At 39.5% G+C, this 13,676-nt stretch overlaps 2 protein-coding genes across 11 annotated transcripts; one reads left to right on the top strand and one right to left on the bottom strand.

The window, feature by feature from the left end:
* The first annotated feature begins 2,338 nt into the window (after nt 1-2,338).
* cirbpa (cold inducible RNA binding protein a) lies at nt 2,339-7,358 on the top strand. 10 transcript variants are annotated; one of them, XM_044220668.1, is made up of 7 exons: nt 2,339-2,493; nt 3,237-3,347; nt 3,476-3,582; nt 3,778-3,910; nt 4,244-4,302; nt 6,828-6,911; nt 7,012-7,358. In XM_044220668.1, the coding sequence occupies exons 2-6, from the start codon at nt 3,248-3,250 to the stop codon at nt 6,897-6,899; spliced, it is 471 nt and encodes a 156-aa protein (XP_044076603.1). In that variant the 5' UTR covers nt 2,339-2,493; nt 3,237-3,247; the 3' UTR covers nt 6,900-6,911; nt 7,012-7,358. The 10 variants fall into 10 exon arrangements, with proteins under 10 accessions (XP_044076603.1, XP_044076604.1, XP_044076597.1 ...); XM_044220669.1 differs by having other exon boundaries at nt 6,993-7,358; XM_044220662.1 differs by lacking the exons at nt 6,828-6,911; nt 7,012-7,358 and adding exons at nt 3,995-4,148; nt 5,526-5,789 and having other exon boundaries at nt 3,778-3,889.
* Nucleotides 7,359-8,299: 941 nt separating this feature from the next.
* Nucleotides 8,300-13,302, bottom strand: ndufa13 (NADH:ubiquinone oxidoreductase subunit A13). Its single transcript, XM_044220670.1, has 5 exons — nt 13,146-13,302; nt 9,980-10,058; nt 9,815-9,886; nt 9,637-9,706; nt 8,300-8,544 (listed from the first exon to the last, which is right to left on the bottom strand). The coding sequence occupies exons 1-5, from the start codon at nt 13,237-13,239 to the stop codon at nt 8,425-8,427; spliced, it is 435 nt and encodes a 144-aa protein (XP_044076605.1). The 5' UTR covers nt 13,240-13,302; the 3' UTR covers nt 8,300-8,424.
* Nucleotides 13,303-13,676: the final 374 nt, after the last annotated feature.

Below are 13,676 nucleotides of genomic sequence, written 5' to 3'. Positions count from 1 at the left end.
TTTGTCTCAGCTGCTCACTATCATGTCAGTGCACACAGGAATCGAAGTACTAAGCAAATCAAAATATAATACAGGTAAGATAAATTAAGTACAAAGTGGATATAAGTATAAAAGCTAAAATAAGTGTAAGTATCAAAGTGGATTTAGAGGTTGATAAGTATGTACAGTATAATACAATGTAATAATATAAGTAATAAGTAATAGTGCAATAATGAGTACTGTCAAGTTAAGTGTAGCTTATTAAAATGATTATGAGACGGATATTGCGCAGCAGTAATAGAAGTATGAATAAATATAAATAAATGGGGAATTTTAAACTGAAAAGAGTATATTGCACAGCAGTATTAAACAGAGAATATTGCACAATTATGTCAAGTATTGCAGAGATGTTAATGATCCAATGTCCAGTTTAGTGACTCAGGGTCATGTAGACTGACACTTAAAGGGAGGAGTTAAAGAGTTTGATGGCCACAGGCAGGAATGACTTCCTGTGGTGCTTTTTGGGGGGAGTCTTTCGCTGAAAGTACTCCTTTGTTTGACCAGCACGTCATGGAGTGGGTGGGAGACACTGTCCAAGATGGCAGGTAGTTTGGCCAGCATCCTCCTCTCTGACACCACCGACAGAGAGTCCAGCTCCACCCCCACAATGTCACTGGCCTTACCGATCAGTTTTTTGAGTCTGTTAGTGTCCGCTACCCTCAACACTTTGAATACCCTCGGGCTGACGCCTTGCCTGGGTGGGGGCTACTCAGCTCTCTTCTCACCTGCCCCACTGTGAAGAGTGTGCAGTGTGTGATGACCCTGCAGTGTTGTTAGGGAGAGCTGGTGTGGGGGAGAGAACAGGTATGGTGTTGTTGGAGACAATAGATGGGGGAGGGGGGCAGTAGGACTGGATGGTTGAGGGGGGCAGATGGGCGAAGAGCTGGGGGAGGGGTGAACCCCCCCCCCTGCTCTTCTATCAGTCTCTAGTGATACTCCTCATGCCACTCCACATATCCTTCACATTGTTCTGCTGGAGATTTTGTTCCAGCTTCCTCCTGTAGCTGTCTTTGCCCTGCTTAATCCTCATCTTAAATTCTCTGTTTCACCTCCTCCCTGTCCCTGTCTCTGAAGGACCCCTTCTTGTCATTCAAGAGGACCCTGATGTCTCTGGTGACCCAGGGTTTGTTGTCAGGAAAACAGCGTACAGTCTTTGTCGGAACAACATTATCCACACACAAGTTGATGTACCCTTATGCAACCTGTGAGCTCATCAATGTCCTCTCCATGTGAATTACAGAGCACATGTTTCAAAGCAGCCCTGCAGAGCCTCATTGGTCTCTTGCAACCATTTTCTCACAGTCCTAGTCACAGGCTGCCGCTGGACTAGAGGCTTATACAGGGGCAGAAGGTAGATCAGGTTGAGATCTGATCTTCCGAGGGTAGGGAAAGCAATGGAGCTGTATACCTCTTTAAGTGCAGTCAGGAAGCAAAAGACTGATATTGAGTGTTGTTCTCACCAGTGGAGTTCTTATCAAACTGGGAAGGAATATCATCATTGTTTTGTCTACCTGGACAGAGAGTGTCTGTAAGGCATGTTTTAATAAAATAATTTGGCTACATTTTAGTGTGATACCTTGAATTGAAAGTGGGACAAGTTGTAGGTGTACAGTTTGGTAATTCATGATGTTTTTGATGAGGAACAAGTAGCCCATTCTTGTGGGGATTCTGTTTGATGCAAAGCTGTTAATAGATATCCTTTGTCATCCATAATGTTCTTGACAGACCATCTTTCCATCCAATCTGCTGTCCAATCTCTATTTAAAACATGCATGTATACAATTATTACTAGTATTAGAAAGTAAAAGTAGAGTTAAAGAGTTTCCCCTCGGGATCAATGAAGTATTTCTGATTCTGATTCTGATAGTTTGGAAGCCAATCGTTGTCAAATATTCAATTTACACAAGTGTGATGTGGAAACGTAATCAGCCCACACACACAGAAGATAATCCACAGACCTTGTTGTGAGCAGTTTCATGTAGGAGCTATCGGTAGAAAGAAAATAGTCCCTACATCAAACTGCTCACAACAAATCTGTGGATTATCTTGAGTAACTGGGTCATGATTTCTGGAAATAGACATCGCTGTTGAGTTTTTCAAATGTATTTTTTGCCGCTTTGAGCACCACAAGCCGAGTGCTATATAGTTCCATTATTTAAAAAAAAAATGCAGACATCTCTACGGCCGATATTTCCAAAACTCGTCAACTCACACCAAAACAATCTAGATGGATAAATACCACTACAGGTAAGAGGAAGAATGTGTATTGTTGATTTTGGTGAACTGTACAGTAGGTGGCGGTATGGACCCGCCATTTCACTTGGTGACCCGCCAATAAACCAAAAGAAGAAGACGTCATCGCGCAGAGCAGTGAAAAGCGGAGCGCGCAGTCTCCACTCTCTCATTCGACCTACATCCTCGCGCGTCAACCAGTTGATACCTGCCAGTGAAAAGGTAATTGCTATTTCAGGATTATTTTTACGGGGTTTCGCGGTAGATTTGGTGTGAGTTCGACGTGTTCATATACATCTGCAGTTCAAAGGCATTACTAACATTTTTGCTATTGGCCTGATATTAAATTGTCATTGCTACGTTTTAAAAATGTGTGTTCTCAGAACAGCAATGTTAGCTTATTAAATTTGATAGCGATGAATACAGTCGGACAATATTAGTGTACTGAATTGTTTATGTCAAGAAAAATGTGGCATAACAGTGAAAATTTAACAGAATTATATTTTATTAGAACAGTTACGTAACCCAGAAAACAAGGCATCGAGCCGCATTTGAAGCTAATTGCTAAGTCGGTAAGTGAGGACAAAAGTGAGGACCATGAGCTCGGTGCTACAAAATGGCGCTGAAAGGAAAAAGCTAGCTAGCTAATCCGCTAATTTAATGGTACCACGCTTACGGGCCTGAGGCCTAACGTTAGCTCGAGTTGCGTCCATCAATGGCGGCAATTTATTTTAACCAGTTGAACATATTTTTCTAGTTTAAGTCGCAATTAATGCATTGTTAAACACAGACCAAAAGAGCTTTGGAACAAAATACGCAGATAATGACAATCTAGTGTAGCGGGACCGCTGACCTACTTTCGTACTGCACGAGCCTACGGTATTTGCTGATATTTACAAAACGACGTTATTGTCCAGATATCTGTAAATGTTTAGCTTTAAGTGATTGTGGTGTTTGTGTTCTAGCTGCACTGAAAATGTCGGACGAAGGTAAACTGTTCATCGGAGGACTGAGCTTCGAGACCAGCGAGGACACTCTGGCTTCGGCCTTCGGCAAATACGGAACCATCGAAAAAGGTTAATCCTCGGATCCTCCTCCTTAATTTCTTTCCCCCCCGGCTGTAAATCAATGCTATGCTATTAAACGTTTTTTTGAAAGTCATTATTTGACAATATATTAAAAATGGTTTCCTTGCCTCCATTAGTGGATGTGATCAGAGACAAAGAGACGGGAAGATCTCGCGGTTTCGGCTTTGTGAAGTACGACAATGCAGAAGATGCCAAAGATGCATTGAACGCAATGAACGGCAAGGTAAATGAACGGTACACTATTAAAACGTGTTTAATATTTTTTCATTATCAAATTAGCCAAAGTCTTAATTTGCTTATGTTAGTTTTACTGCTCTATCCACTCTAAATTGATAAAATAAGTTAAACCCACATAGCAAACTTTTTAAAAATAATTAATACATCTTTAAAATTTAAAACAATAAATCTTGTATTGCAGAGTCTAGATGGTCGGGTTATTCGCGTGGATGAAGCAGGGAAGGGCGGACGCTCCAGAGGAAGCTTCGGTTCAGGACCACGAGGTGGCAGATTCAGCGGATCCAGGGGAAGAGGTGGGCGAGGTTATGCCAGAGGTGAGAACTGGCTTAGGACTGTTGTATACTGTTGACTACCATGTTACTCACTTGTTGATCGATGTACTTGTATAATATCTAAAGGTGGAGGATACAATGGAGACAGGGGTTATGGTGAAAGGAGTTATGGCGACAGAAGCTTCGGAAGTAGTGACAGGAGTTTTGGTAGCGGAGGATACAGGAGTGGTGGTGGTGGCGGAGGAGGATACTCCTCAGGTGGTGGCTACAGAGAAAATAGGTAAGAAATTTGACAGTGACAGCTGAGATTTCCTGATGGCGTTGTTTGCCTTGGAGTTCATTTAATGCAACAATTCTTCTTTGCCTAATTTCCAGGGGTCAGGGTTCATATGGTGACCGCTCTGGAACCTACCGGGATGGATACGATGGCTATGGTAAGCATGAATGATGTGTTTGTACTGTGTATGTAGAGTTATGTTGGGGCTGTCATTTTCAAATCTCACCAAATTAACCTCCATTTTACACTAATTTACTTACTTTTAAACGAGTTTAATGGGTAAAACATGAGTATTTGAAACATTACACTCGTTAATTTATACTCAACTTTTGACTGTTAGGCTGAGATTTAATCACACTAGGCGTCATGTAACATTGAATTTAAGACAATTTCACAGCCCCAACATATGAAGACAAATCATGTATGCCCCTCAGTTTTGTACCTGAGCCCAAGTTGATGCCTCTCTGTATACGGTTGCCAAATTTTGCTAGCCCCCCAGCCCCCCTCTTCTGATAACGAGGCTGGCGAACACTGACACACTTAGCGAATGCTGAATGTTACTTATTCTGATATTGCTCGTATCTAAGCTGATGGAGCCCCTTATGCAAAAACTGAGGGAGGGTTTTTGGACTGTCTGGTGGGTTGAAGGGGATGTTGTGAAACTCCAGTGTTGGAACTTTCAGTGTCTTTACCTGTGTGCCCACTTCCTATCCTCAGCTGCACACGAGTAAACATCTCCCTGATTCAAGATCATCACTTGGCTGGCTGTATTTCAAAGATGCGCTCCTCAAGAAAAATGTCCACGTGTTATTGCTGACCTTAGTTTTGTAGTTCTGTTGTAGTAGCTCAAGCATCTTTAAAAAAAAAAAATGTAGCCTTTCCTTAACAAACCATGTTACAAATTACAGTTCAAGACTCTTACCTTGCTTGATTGGGCATCTTTATTCCTCAAAGGTCGTTTGTTAACTAAAAGGCATCTGTGTAATCTGATTAGTACTTCAAGTCCCAATTTGGGGATCAAACAACGGCTCTCCACATGGCTTTTCGTTGAACAGACACTACCATTGCGGTAGACTTTTTGTCCAGCACGTTAAAGTGTTTCCTGATTTTTGATTCCTTATTTAGTTTGTTTTTTTATATTGAAATATCCGATGGGGCTTGTTTGTTTCTTTTGTTTTTTCCTACTTATTTCCCCTTTCAGTCTCTGACTGACCTACCTCTTGCCAGAATTTAAACTGAGTGAGGAAAGAGATCTAATTACTCTTAAACAGGCTTTTGGGGGATTTTATGACAAATTCCTTTTTACTATTAAAAAAAAAAAACTTAGTTAAGCTGAGGCTCCTGTGTGTTCAATTTCCCAAAAGAGTGAATTCCTTTCAGACTGGTGAACTACACATCCGAAGTGGCCGGCTGTTCATGAAGTCTGTCCAAGGTATCTTCTGTGCTCTGCTCAACATCTGCATTTTAAATGTGCTGTAAAATGGACTAATCTTGTTTAAGTGATTGAAAAATGTAACTTCGTTTCCCCAAAGTAATATCTCAACCGGGAACAGTTTTGTACTTTATGTTCTTTGTATGATCAACATTTTTTTTTCTTTGTCAGTTTGGCTTCATGGAGCCTATTAAACAGACTGTGGAAAATAATCTTGATTCTTTTGCCTTTCAAAACTATCGCATGGGGAAGTTTAATGCTGCGTAAGAACCAATTCACCTGCGCGAAGCACTGAAATTACACATGGATGTCTTTGGAGGGCAATTATAAATTGGCAGTTTATTTAGTTCAAGATGATAGCGGGATAAAATGTAATTGGGTGCATTTTTAGAAAGTCCACTTCATTTGACAAGCTGTCTGGTTTCCTAAGATTTAAGAACTAAAGATGGTTTTTGGCCCAGTGAATCCTGTTCAGGTCTCAAAACCATCGATAAGACAAATTTTTTTGTTTTTTGTTTTTTTGATACACTGCTTCTAGTGATTTTAAGATCAAACCTCTAGTGAGGATTGAATTAGCCCCTAAAGTAGCACATGGAAATGCTGGGAAAACATCAGCTGGTGTCTGGTCATGTTAATGCTTCATTACGTTCAAGAGGTCAGCTACTTCAAAAACCTACAAGTCCTTGGAGAGTGAAGTGTTGCGCCTACCAACAAGTGCTCATCAGAGATGAAAGCTGCTCTCTTGCCTAGGTCATATGTGGAGAAAGTAGGCCAATGCACGTGAGGTAAAAATCTCCTTTTGCTTTGCTCACATCCTTCAAACTCAGTTCTCATTGTTTCCATGAATACCTTCAAGTTAGTCGTTTTTTTAGTCCTGCTTCAGATGTCGCCTACAACATGCCATGGCCTCTCCCCTGATTCATAAAGTCCATTCAGAAAATGTTTCTATGATGCTCCTCTGGATTGTAGTACTCCACCTCTTGAGTCCACCAAAAAGCATTGGCCTCTAAGCCGTCGGTAGTATTGTGCTCAGTCCACTTCTGTTCACTGCATTAGTCCTCAAATTTGCTCCAGTAATGTCCCACAGCAGTCCTAATTGATGCACAAGGTGTCTAGACTGTATTCAGTTCTTTGTACACTTATAAGTGGTGAGTTTCAGACTCATGAATAGGGTTGCATGCATTTTATTGTGATTGTCTTATGTCAAACTTTAATTGCCAGGCTTAATCCATCTCAATCTTTTTCTTTAGAATAAACTGACTGTCAGACTCTTCTCTGGATCTCCACAACTGAAGCATGCGGCTTTAGATGGCAGTGATTGATGCAGTTATCAGGTAAAACCTTGTTTTATTGTTAAACAATTAAACTTTTTTCTCCCTCCCTTACTGGTGCAGTCAATATGCCCGGCTGACCAGTCTTACTGCCCCGTTTCAGGTGCAGCTGTAAATGGTGGCTACACGGGAGGAACCTGCCAGGATCCTGCCACCTAGAAGTTTGAGGTCTTCGTGAATATCAAACGTCGGTTTGCCTGAGAGATGGCTGCTATGCAAAGTCCTTGATCCAATTTAAAAATGGCACGGTGACAGACCTGCACACCATAGTGACTGAACATCTTCTGAATTCACTCTTGTCTGAACATAAGTCTCTTTTCAAGCAATGGGCTTTTATGTTTAAGATAACAGTACATCTGTTATCAAAATTTTAATGCTAAATAACTGAGCATTGTTCTGCTGTTGTATTACAATTTCAAAAATAAAACTGCAGGGGGTGACAACTATAAACTTCAAATTGTTTTCTTTTACACAGTACCCCCCCAAATATTTTACTAATTCACATTGGAACTCATGGAGTTTATGTACATCTCAGTGTTTGTATTCAATTTTTAGTGGACGTAGAATGACAGATTCTAACAAGGTGTTAAATAATTTAAGGTGCACCCAAAAACAGGGATACTTTCGTATTAGGTTAGACTTGAAACACTAGCTTCAGTAACACAAGGTAAGGGAGATCAAGAAGCACCATGTCATAGTGTGTGTGTGGGGGGACTATAGCTCACTTTTAACTGTATTTGAAGCACCAACCGTCACTCTTTAACTTCTGAATTTGTCTGCATCTGTGTTCATCACTAAGGCAGTTAAAGTTGGTGCGGACCCTGATCAGCTGGAATCTAGTAAACCTAAAGGAAAAGCTTTAACAGTTTAAAATATAACTGGTTACAAATACTCCCTGGCAAAACCGCCTGTTAAATTTGTGATGTGGAAAAAGTATATTTAGATTATTTACTTAGTGGTTGGTAGTGCATTTGCCTAATACTATTAAATTTGTTTGGAATTTTACTCAAAGTAGATTCAGAATCAAATGGCCCCTTTCAATGTGATGGTGTAAGCAGCTGTTTAATGTTGTAGCTGGTCAAGGTGGATCTTAACTCCTTTATAAACCTTTGGGTAGTTACATTAATGCACTGTACCTTTTTCCAAGCTCATGTTTTAGATGTGCCTGAAAAGTAACTAGTGACCATAACAATTAAATGTAGTTAAGTAGAATATTTGCCTCTTTTATGAAGTGGGGTAGGAGTATAATGTGGCATAAAATGTAACTCAATCTTATTCAGTGGTACAGTATAAGTAACTATGTCCCCCACCACTGGACATGATCTTGTTTAACAGGTTTATGCTGTGAAATTCAATCCAAAGTGAAAAAATGACAACAGGTAAACGGAGGATGAGGTACATGGGGGGGAAAAAAAGAATTTTAATATTTAACATTTACAAGCTGAATTGAGCGAGGGCTCAAGTCCACGTGGTACTGGCTGTAGAAGGTGGTGGAGCTCAGGACTTAACTCGGTGCTTAAACGTACCACAAGAAGCCGAAACGCTTGTGCAAAAGCTCTTCACGGGGCCGGAGGTTGAACAGCTCCTCTGATAGAGGGGCGACCCAGCGGTCTGTGTGGAAGACGCTCTCTCCGACCTGTACGAGTGTTAAAGAGATTGTTATTCCAGCATTTGGATCTGATGACAATGAACTTGGTGTATTGCTCTTCTTTTTGGCCTCCCAAAAAATAAAATAAAAATACCTAGTAAGTTCCAAGTGCTGCCGCTAAGATGTTTACTAATAGCATGTATTACTGCCAGGCAGCTTCATTATGTAAGAATTGTTTTTGTATATTCATATGTTCTATACCAATAAAGCTTACTGTTAACATGAAGAGTCATTGGAGCCCACACTCTTCAATAAGTGGGTCAAAAATGACTTTAATTTATAAAAAAAATTATAAAATCTTTATAATTTAATTATTTCCATTTCACACCAGAATAGTTTCATTTTAAAAGGCAAAATGTAACAATTATGAGCAAAACAACATTAATAGAAACATTTTAACTACTACTACTACTAGTTATGCTAACTACATTAACTACAGTGATGTTAGCTAGCTATAAAGTAGGCTATTTGATTAAAAGCACACTTTCAAATAATATGTAAATGTTAAATTAGCTATTGATTTAGTGATACACATCTTTTGAGGTATAAAATATAGATAATTAAATGTATCAAATGTTAAATTGTAGCTGAGTTGTTGATGCAGACAGTTGAGATGTGGTCCACAGTACATACTGTATAGCTGACAGAATGAACTTATAAGGATAAACGCTTCCTATACATTTTAATTGGAAATGCATATTAGTCATTTTTGACCCACTTATAAAAAGGGTACAAACATTTAACTATCTTAAAGTAAAAGAGCTAAATTAAAAAATGAATACAGTGTTATCAAAAACAAGATCTTTGATGAATACCTGAAATATGAAATGCTGAAATATTTTGTCACAATAATATTGTTTAAAAAAAACAAACAGAAGACCTGCAGGGTAATTCTTGACCCATCTATGCATCCAAGGGTTAATATAATGAGTGTTATAGTCAGTTTTCAGATACCTAAAAGTTAAGCAAGAAGCAGTGGGCTAACTAGGCATTTTACAGAAGAAGTAGACTGAAATAAGCATTTAATCCCATGATATTATTCTCTCAAATGTTACAGTGAAATCACAACTTTTTCTTTACCTTCCAACCTGGAACGTCTTTCATGACAATCGCCTCCTCCTCTAAATTTTCCCTCAGCATCCGTAAGGCCCTGGCCAGAGGGGAAATTCATCTGTTACAAAAAGGGCTTGCCCGAGGGAGGAACCACCAGATTCAAAAAGTAAACGTGTGTGTGTGCGTGTGAGTTTTTGTTTGTCACCTTCGGTCTTGCTCTGCCTGCAGCAAGGGCATCAGAGCTATCCTGGCTTCCATCTCCTCAATCTGCAAGCGCCTGCAATGCACAAACACACATTGTGAAATATTATACAGACTTTGACTATCACCAACATTTAAACCCAAAGCATAATTACAAGAATGATCCTACCTTCTCTCTCTGTTCCACCTAAAAAGCCTCCAGTAACCAAACACCATGATGCCAATGCCAATGCCGAACATGCTATATCCTGTTGATTAAAGAATTGATTATTGACAGTTCAAGGCAACATTGTATCAACCACAGATGATTAATGTTTGAGTTACATCTCAACCACTTCATCAGGTCAGTTTTCAGTATCAAAATGAGCCTATTTAGATACTAAAAACCATTGTGGGGGGGTTTTAAATAAGCACCAAAGTTAATAAGAGACAAAAGATTAAGATATCAAACTTGTGCTTTCCCAAGTTTTTTCTCTGATGTTACAAAGAATAAATTAATCTCTAGTAACCTGTCTATAAGATAATTAATGGCTGCACAGCTGTGTCTTTAAGAATTGCGGCTTACACTATTCATAAAGGCACCTAGATACTGGCAGCTGATCAAACCAGTTTGACATATTTGATGTGTTACAACACATCAAATACAGAAATATTTGTTTGCCAGAACCCGTTGGACCAGTTGATGTATCTGATGAAATTTAATGACATTCAACCAATAACAACTTTATTAATAAATGACGTGTTCAACGCATCCAAACACGTAGGAAGCCTCATAAAACTGACTTGTAACTCACACTCAAGTTCACATTTAGCCAACTGCAGATTCTGGGAAAGCTGTTTGTTCATTGTTCCACCTGTTCCACACATTCCTGCAACCTGCACAACAAATACCCGCAACAGTTTAGACCTACAGATTTAGGCACACATTAAGGTGGCCAAATACAGTCAAAGAAAATAATAGCTTCTACACCTTCAGAGGTAATATGATACTCAGAGCAGTTTGAGGAAATTATTAACGCAAGTCTACATCTTTTTGGTTTGTAGAAAATCTATGTTTTGGTCGTGTTGTTTTGTTGGAAATAATTGCATATTTTTATGTATTTTTTCAATCTATGTTTTGTAAGAGTAACTGTTACAGCTGCTAGTGTTACACCGTATTCTGTGACCCATCACGATCTTTTACCCGATTAGGAATTTCAGCTATAGTGCAAAACTTTACTGTGCTCACATACTGTACTTTGACAGTTTATCAAAAGATAGATAAACTGTAGGTAAATATGTAACCTCATAAAGAATCTATTAGTCTTTTATCCATCGTGTAATTTCTAGTGGCACAGAAAAGTGGCCAGGAAGTTAGTGTTATGTTGCCTCGGTATACCCGGGTCTGGACCACTAAATGTATCTCGTGCCAAGTCTTCAAGTGGATTGGTTTTCCCACATGGAGTCGGATCAGATCGCAGTAAACCCAATCACCACTTATCAGGCTCATTAGATGTCTGAGGGCAGCATTCTGCTCAGAAGTGACAATAAGCCTCATTCATAAATGTTTGACTCTTAAAATTACTCTGCCATAATGACTAAAAAAAACCCGACATCATTTGCAAACAAACAATGTGATTTTAGTCATTTAGTGTCAATGCATTTTGAATTTTAAGATAATACAGACACCAATACTGGTCTTTGTCTTCATCTGGTGGTTAAAAAGCACCACTGTCCCAGCGTTTATTTTGAAAATAGAAGGAGGCTGTCTAACAGGATGTCCCTTCACTTCCAGGTCAAATTGAACAGGTGACTTTCTGCTCTATTTGATTGTGCGCTCGGGGGTATGGAAGTATACTGATGCCAAAAGGTTTGAGAGAGCACAAAACAAACTGGAGCCTTACTCAGTCTGCAAGTCAACCTTTGAGAGCCCACAGGATCTGTAAGAGCGGAATTAGACTTGTGCGCGAGGGAGGATATAATCATGTGCGTAACAGATTATTTGAGCATGCAATCAAAATTGTATAACTACATTTGAGAAACAGGGATTCTCACGCTTGTAATGATCAAAGCTGCTCGTGCTCACTTTTGGCAGTCTGAATTCACTGAAAGCGAACTCAAACTGAGAGTGTCACCTGTTCAATACAATACAGAGGAGCAACATCATAATAATTCAAAAGCTGACTTTTTTTCCTTGTGTGCACTTGAACTTTGGAAAAGACATGATTCCTATGTCCGGATGTGGGTGTGTCCTCTTGCAGCTTGCTTGTCAAAAAAATGGTTGGCTAGCAACCTATTGCGATCTAAAGTGCTCTAAAGCTGCTAAAAAAAAAAACTGGAGAAAATGTAGAGAGCTGACTCAGGAAAGAGTGTGCGCATGATTGGGATTGCATGCTCAAATCTGATTCTGTCTGTGTGCACTCAAATGTTGACTTGCAGACTGAGTAGCGCTCAACATTTGTTTTGTGCTCTCTCAAATGTTCTGTCACCAATATACTTCCATACAGGGGATTCAGAGTGCCAAAAGTGAGTGCGAGCAGCTTTGATCATCAGGAGCGTGAGGATCCCTATTGCTGGATCAAATGTAGTTACACAGTTCCTCTTGCATGCTCAAATCATCTGCTAACGCTAACGATTCTGTCCTCCTTCACACACAAATCTGATTCTGCTCTTTCGAATCTGTGCGTCCTCAAATGTTGCCTTGCAGACTGAGTTTTGTGCTCTCTCAATCCTTTTGATCTGTATTTACTTCCATACTAGGAGGCAGACATGCCAGTGCATACAGAACTGGCCAAAGTATCAGTAGAAAAGATTTGTTCGTTTATTTCTGGCCAGCACTAGCACACATCTGATTGTTTAATTTGATTTAAGTGCAACACCAGTTACAGGTATATCAAAGAGTTGAACACATTGGTCTTATGGTTTTCACACAGCGACTAAGCCGTCTATGCTTAACTAAAGCTGTTGAAATTAATTGCATTCAATTTCCCATTTAGAACAATGTAACAATCATATTTGATTGAACCTGCAATGAACCAAGTGCCAGTGTTAGCTAGGTAGCAAGTAGCTATCAACACTGTCAATAATGATTAGCACAAAATATGTTGTTTGGACACTTAAACATTTTTCATATTATACTGTTAAAGCCACAGGTATTGTTCCTCCATATGAGAGGCATGAATTTATGAGCCTCCAAAAACTTCAACCCATTTTTATTTTAGTAGATTAACTTCTGTGTCTGACACGTTAGCATTAGCCGCTGTTTAGTGAGTAGCAAATGTCACACAACCTGAGCATATTTAAGAACTCGTGTAGGGAACTGTATATTTCGGTAACTGAGTATGTAATGTAAGTACCCGAGAGTCCTCGTTTCGGTAGATTTCTCTTATAATCAAACGAAGAATAGCCTCCCGGAGGAGGCATGTCCTGCTTCACCTTGGACCCCGCCATCTTCCTCCAGCCTTCTCCACAACACGATGGTGACGTCACTGCAGTGACGCTTCTTCTCTCGTAACTAAAAGCTAATGTGGCGCTCTACCGCCCCCACCTGTCTGGAAGAGAACGTCTTATTTTTATGCATTTATAGCACTTTACAGCTTATTTTAAAGAAACATACCAGCTGTTTTAGTATATTCTAATCAATTTACAAAATTCCATATAAACTTTACATTAATACATACTGTAGCTGGTGTTTTAAATGCTTGAATGTGTAATTCTTAGCTTCCAGGCGGCCAGTTTCCATTCATAATAAATCCAGTATTAAAATCATCCTGTAGACTTGAAACTTGCTTTTATTTTGCTTTCATTTAGTCAAATTAAGATATTTTTTATGTCAACAAGCATGCAAAGCAGAAATGTTTACCTAAATGGTTCACATCCAAGCAGTG

The sequence above is a fragment of the Siniperca chuatsi genome, linkage group LG13, assembly GCF_020085105.1.
Source record: "Siniperca chuatsi isolate FFG_IHB_CAS linkage group LG13, ASM2008510v1, whole genome shotgun sequence".
Lineage (NCBI taxonomy): Eukaryota > Metazoa > Chordata > Actinopteri > Centrarchiformes > Sinipercidae > Siniperca > Siniperca chuatsi.
This window is presented reverse-complemented; position numbering and strand designations above follow the sequence as displayed.